Here is a 6,941-nt window from a genome sequence, read left to right on the forward strand (position 1 = left end):
CTTCCTGCTAACTTCTAACTCCGTTAAATTTAATAAATTCTGTTTTCATGGATGCCTGGATGTTAAACGTAATTATTACACGTGGTAAAGCAGCAACGCTGATCATAAAGGATTTTAAGTGCGCCTTACAGTGCAGAAAATACGGTATGTTAAAGAGGCCTTTTTAGTTTGTTCAATTATCACCTTATTCTGGAGATCATTTATACACTGATCTCTAGGATGCTATCCTCAGTACCAGAGGACACATCTACCTACTGGTTACTATAGTGCAGTATCTGGCTCTTTAAAGACAGACATACCTTCCTTAACAGTTACACTTGCATTTATCAGGTGGCCAGACACAAGACCCCAAACCATCGCAAATGGTGCACTGAGTTAGCTGCATGCCTGATGTTCCACATAACAGTTTTAAATAGATAAAAGGTAGATGTTTGTGTTTCTGATGCCCTTAAGCGTGCAAGCTCTTACAGCTTTATACGATACTGGTATTTTGCTTTTATGAACTAAATGGAACATCCCTGGTTGATGTTTGTGGGAGGGGGTGTGAACAGTAAGCTCTGGTCAGTGCGGGGCTGCCGCTCACACCCTCTCCTGTCGCCTAAACACTGTCATCACTATTGTTGGCAATGAGCTTCGAATGTTAGGGAGCTATTTCTGTCTGTGACCGGGGATAAAAACAGCAGGAGGAGGAGGAGGAGGAAGGTGGTTGTTGTTTGCATGGCATAGCCTGAGCACTGTAAACATACTGCTCTGCATCCTGTAGTTACCTTGTGCCAGACTTGTTTGAATGTCATCTACATCCCCCTCTTTATCTAAATGCTGAAAGGCTGAAATAATGGCAGCAGAGAAGTGCTGCAGAGGTACGCCAATACTCAGGGCTTGATTTATCTTCTCGCACTCGTGTGGGGATTATATCCAGTGAGTGACTTCCTCAAATTGAGATGATTAGTGACGCTTCACTTCGCCGCTCCTCTGCTCTACCGCCGACTACTCTGCAATTGCTTCAGAGCCTCAGGGGCCTGTATTTGTTTTTAGGAGAGCAGATGTTTGTGTCCCCCTTCATCCATCCAGCCAAGCCCTCCTCCTCCTCCTCTCCCTACTTATTCTTCTCCTCCTCCCCCTGCTGTCAGCGGCCTGTCTCGTTACATTTTGTGTCAGAGTCGCAGCCTTTCCTCTCTCACAGCACATATAGCATACATGGAGGTTTAGTATCTTCTATCCTTTGCATCTCATCCAGGTCTTTGAAGTATGTGCACAAGAGCACTGTTTGTGAGAGTATTAATGATAAGCTCTGGATTTAAGTGTCCCCATTAAAGCCAGAGAGGTGCACACTGTGACCACGCTCGCTCAGCTTATCTAGCCATCGCGGATTGGATTTCAGCAAAGTCAACATAACTTTGAATTGATGAGATAATGGGCAGAATAGGATTGCACTGTATGACTTTGATGTAGCAGTGGAAAGATGTTGGCGCACTGCTTAAAGTCCAAGCTCACGCTATCAAATTCAAAGATACGAAAGCAGATCGAGTAGAAACTAGTTCAGAGAGCAGTCATTATGGAGCCGTTCTTTAAAAATAAGAGAGATGTCGGCATTCGTTTTCTATCGACGGCTGAAAACAATGACTGTTGTGACTTTACTAAAGGTTTCAACTACTTCTCAGCACTTTAGTGTATTCATATTAGCTGTGCAGACATGAAATTGTTATCAGTCTTCCCACCTAATCTCCCAAAAAGGTCAAACTAGCAGCTCACGTCTTTTGTTTTACTCCACAAAATGTCATCCTGTTGCCACTGACGTGACACTTTCTCTCCACATGAGTCAATCAGCTGGCCTCCTTTGCTGGAAAGACTCGGTCCTGCGTGAAGTCATCGGTTTGTCCAAGAGGGGGCCTTTTGTTTGTCTGTTAACTGCGCTCTATAGGAGGAAAGAAATGCTGTTGGTGTACATATTCTCACCCCCCACCCACCCCCAGCCCGCTCGCTAGACAGTGCTCGGAGCTCAGCAGCAAAGCCCTATAAATCTCAGGCACGAGCCAATGCAGATCTGTGCTCTCCTCCCGCGGCATAAGCCTCTGCACTGCGCAAGGATGATGGAAAAAGAGAGAAATCCTCAGCACCATTCAGATGTCTGAGCGTTGGAGGGGGACAGAGTGGCCAGAGGAATCTGCGCAGGCCACTTTAACAAGCAGCCTTGGCTGAAGTATTATTTTGATCGTGACATGTAGAATTATGAGGCTCTTATTCTGGTGAAGCTGTCCAACCACGGAAGTCTAGTTTAGGACTGTATAAAGTTTTTTTTTTTGTTTGTATTAACGGGATGTTTGCTGAGAGATTTTCCCCTCCGACAGGTGTAATGGTGTGACAGGAGTTCACGTATTGGTTGCAGTGCAAAGTGGGGTGTAGCAAATAGCAAATGACTGCATCACTTTTAGGTCTTTTGCATCAACTCTACAACTTCTTAACCGGGCACATTAAAGCAGGAGCTTCCCATTCGCCTCAGCCGCCTCTGCTATTTTAAAACTCCGTTTGTAAGGCAGCCATTCATGCACCCTCTCTCCCTTCTCTTCCTACCTTTTCTCACTTTTAAAAAAAACCCCTCTCTCTTGCTCCTCTCCCCCTCCTCCTTCTCCCTCTCCGCCTCTCTCTTCTGTCCTGGGTCATGGAACACGTTGTTCCCTCCTTCAGACTGTATGAGCTGCTGGCTAGCTCTGCCTTTTCATGCCCCCCCCCCTCTTGTGCACAACTGCAGTTGCCTTTTTTTCTCTCTCTTCCGAGGGGGAATGTCAGCACTAAACCACATGATTTCTCCCAATGACAAACCCTCTTTATGTAAGCCTGCAACCCAGAGACAGGGGGTCTTATGTCGGGTGATGATGAGGCACGTGCAGGAAGATGGTGATGCACAAAAATCCTCTTTATGTCATGTCTGATTGTGCATTTCCTGTGTGTGGTGCGGACGGGGGTTAGCTCTGTAAGGACCAGTTACAAAAAAGACAGAGATTAGTTGGTCGCTTCAAGCAGCTGATTTTAATTAGTTTTGCATTGTGGATATTATTGTTTTGCTCACAGTGGTACAGTTTGTTGTTGGGGAACACATCATAGCCCCGCTGAGCTTATTAGCCTGCAAAACCAACAGCTAAAACCCTTTAATTAGTGAGGTCCCCTGGGGTTATTTGCATAAAGCTTAGATGCATACAGAGACTTAATGTTGTGTACTGCTGCTGTGCTGGCAAAATCTGATATTTATCTAATTGACATACTGTTAATACATATCTCATTTTTAAGAATTTGTCAGAAGACAAAATGAAAAAACAAATCATCTGGGGTGTCTTGGAAAACTCTCCCCCCCACCTACCATCATTTAGTGATGAATTTCAAAGTGAAATTAACCTGGAATTGAACAAATAAATCTTAATGGATTCATCTGATTTACTTTGTAAATCCCTAAATAAGATGCAATACCAACAAGATAACTTCAGAGGTCACGTGGATTAGTAGTATAAACCGGAGCCAAATGACTCTTTTATTAAAAGAACATGGAAAGAATATCTCACCCATATCTCAGAGATTTAACGTGGATACGAAACGTAATACTGATATAGTGGCAAAGTTCCACAGTGGAGATGGGAGTATCGGTCCATAGATCAGCATTAAACTGTCCATTTCATGGAGTGGATCTATATGGAAAAGTTGCCAGTATGTAAAAAACATTTGGAGTTGGAAAGGGTAAGTGGCAGATTTTCCAAAAAAGTTTGCTGATCAGACAAAACTAAGAGCTGATTTCGACTCGTGTGGGGAGGTGCACATCAAATAGCTGTAGATCATAGCGTAGGGTTTCAGGTGGGTCTGACGTTACGTTGTAGCCACTGATTCATAAATCCCCAATAAAGCATAACTTTTCAGTTTCAGTCTGCCAGAAAGGCCAAGAGTGTCTGTTATGAGCAGGACAATGGCCTTAAACACAACTCTAATCCCACATTGGAGTGGTTTAAAGGTAAAGCTCAAACTTTAGTGCAATTGAGAATCTGTGGCATTACTTGAAGATGCTGCTTTACACCAGTACGACTCATCTGACTTGAAAGAGCCGGAGCAGTTTCACCTTGGAGAACCGGCGAAAATCCCAGTTGCCAGATGTTTTAAACTGAAAGAGACGTGCCCGGAGAACCTTGCAAGTGTAACTGCTTCAAAAGGTAGCTCTACAAAGTACGAGGTGAATTCTTAAACACACTCAGGTTTTCACCACGAAAGTGGTAGACATGCTGTATTGCAGATCCTGAGTGTGGCGTTCAGGGAAGGGCTACTTTTCTTCCCATCTACTGACCAGTTTAAGTTCCAACACAGTTTTGTGTTTGGTGGCTTCTGCAAAAATGCTGCTTTTGGGTTCTTTTCAGTATTTTCTGCGCAGTCGCAGTTTTCTCGCTCTTCAGAGTCATCAGATCACAATCCTGAAGCTTCATACACTGCGTGGAAATCTGCTGCAGTGTTTTCTGCTGCTGTAGATGCCGATGTCAGGAAGATGCAGTAGTCATCACTGCTAGAGGGAGAGCTGTGCCACATCACTGCGATGGCGAGACGCGTCACATGCATCAGGGCACATGCCTCACGTTCAGTCGCAGTCGGACAAAAACCCTTTCTCCTAAGGACAAACCCGCATCTGCTTACGCACCTGCTTTTTTTTTCAGCTTACCTTTGAGACTGGCGGCAGTTTTCTTTCTTGCATTGCTTTTATCCCCCCTTCCCTAATACATGCACGCAGATGCATCTACACACCACGGGGTCTGCTGAGTCAGACCTTTTTTTTTTCTCCTCCAGTTTCTGCTTATCTAAACTGTAGCAACTCTACTGAGAAATGTTAAAACATCAAAGTCGCATTGCCACTCATGCATTTGTCCATGTCAGTGTGTGTCACTGGGTTTTGCATGTGTATACGTGTTAGGGTGATACGATGTCAAAGATAATTGGGTTCTCACTGGAACAAATGGCCTTTAAAGATACGCAATAGGTGAAGTGACTGGAGTTGGAGTGTCCTCCGGTAGAAACCCACTCAAACTCCTCAGACGGCAGCTCGTAATCCTCTGACTCATGGGTGCCACAGGTGTTGCCGGGTCCTTTCTGGCATAAATAGAGCAATAAATGAATAGGTTAGTGTTATTCAGAGGTGACTGTGTGCCTTTTTTTGACTGATGTGCTGCACTGGATATTTACCTTTATCAGTTTCAGACATGCATCCTGTATTCATTATCCATCTGTCAAAAAAGTTTTCTTTTTTTGTCTTTTCTCAATATATGGCGCTCATGATGCTCAGCCTATAAATCAGATCTTTGTTGCTCGTTATCCCCGTAGCACCGCGTGATGGATGTACCCTATTGAATTGGGTGCCTGAAGTGGCTTAATAGCTCTGACCTTGGATGAGGTCTCTGCTCTCCGTGCTAAATAATTCAGTAGTACAGAGTGACTGTCTGAATTGCTCATTCTTTCTTTCTGCCTCTCAAAGACATCACCAAACTCTCTCTACCTGACTCTGGAAGATCTGCAGTGCGTTAGGCTGATCAATTTTGCATGGTTCCTTTAGGAGTGAAGCACTCCGTGCCATTTAATCTGAGGCTGTGCAGGCGGCAAGGTGCCTGGAACATCTGAATGTCTCGTATATGAATGCAAGGCTGATGAGTATGGAAGAACAGGCTGCAAGGTCATCTGTGCACTTGGAGCCCTGCTTGTCTGAATCTATGAATAGTTCAAAGGAAAACAGTGTGGGGCTTAGTCATGGGATTGTGACACTGTATTTAAAAAATAAAGTCTGATATCCATGAATTCTTGCCTTGAAGACAGACTTAAAAGTGTCATGGTCACAAGGTTGTGACTATTAAACACAGGAAATGTAGTTTCTGTGGAAACTCTTTCTTTCTCCCTTCCTGTAAAATCCCTGTTTTTGTTTTTCCTTTTTAGGCTATGCCTTCCTGCTTTTCCAGGAAGAATCTTCTGTTCAGGCCCTGATTGATGCCTGCATTGAGGAAGATGGAAAACTCTACCTGTGTGTATCCAGTCCCACAATCAAAGACAAACCAGTAAGTTTAAGACAAAGTTCTTGAAATGGTGCAACATACTTTGACATGGCTACCACATTTCCCTCCATATTTTCTTGAATTAATGAGAGTTCACTTATTTAAATTGCCCAGACAGTATGCCCACGGTTCTTAAAAAAAAAAAGTTGATTCTGTTTTATTCATATAGTGCCAAATCACAAGAACAAGTGTGTAACGGTGCTTTATATTGTAAGGTAAAGACTCTAAAATATACAAAAAGCCTGAACAATCAAATGATGCCTTAGACCCTGTTAGAAAGCTCTTGGTGACAGTGGGAAGGAAAAAAATCCCTTTACAGAATAAAAGACACACTGTCTTTTATTCAAATGCAGAGAGTGAAAAGAATAAATAACTAAGGGAATGTTCAGGGTCACCTGATGCAGCCCTCTTTTTTTTTTTTTTAATATTTATAAAATTTCAGCACAACCTTAAAAGTAGAGAGGGTGTTTGTCTCCTGAATCCAAATTTGGTGCTGGGTCCAGTTGATCACCAAAAAAAATTCAAGTGCCATGCTAGTGGCCTGTGAGGTTAACAGTAGTGCTTTGAGTCAACTGCTAAAATTAGCATGCTGTCTGGCTCTCAGTGCCAATTCCAGCATGTTTATGTGTTTAAGTTTAGCTGGTTAACCTTCTTATTTTAGCACAGACTCTAAGGCTTCTAACATTAAGTTGTGTACATTCTATATGGAAACCATATAAGTTGTGTAACATTAAGCTGTGTACAGTGGGGCAAAAAAGTATTTAGTCAGCCACCGATTGTGCAAGTCCCCCCACCTAAAATGATGACAGAGGTCAGTAATTTGCACCAGAGGTACACTTCAACTGTGAGAGACAGAATGTGAAAAAAAAATCCATGAAT

At 43.2% G+C, this 6,941-nt stretch overlaps 1 protein-coding gene across 8 annotated transcripts in view; it reads left to right on the forward strand.

The window, feature by feature from the left end:
* cpeb3 (cytoplasmic polyadenylation element binding protein 3) overlaps positions 1-6,941 on the forward strand; it is a 39,765-nt gene that overhangs the window by 26,871 nt on the left and 5,953 nt on the right. For all 8 annotated transcript variants that reach the window (XM_005933606.3, XM_005933608.2, XM_042225371.1 and 5 more), the window contains one exon: positions 5,947-6,065. In XM_005933606.3, the coding sequence (XP_005933668.1) occupies positions 5,947-6,065 (119 nt within the window). The remainder of the gene's footprint in view (positions 1-5,946; positions 6,066-6,941) is intronic.

Source organism: Haplochromis burtoni, unplaced genomic scaffold (assembly GCF_018398535.1).
Source record: "Haplochromis burtoni strain Fernald_Lab_line unplaced genomic scaffold, NCSU_Asbu1 Contig_170, whole genome shotgun sequence".
NCBI lineage: Eukaryota > Metazoa > Chordata > Actinopteri > Cichliformes > Cichlidae > Haplochromis > Haplochromis burtoni.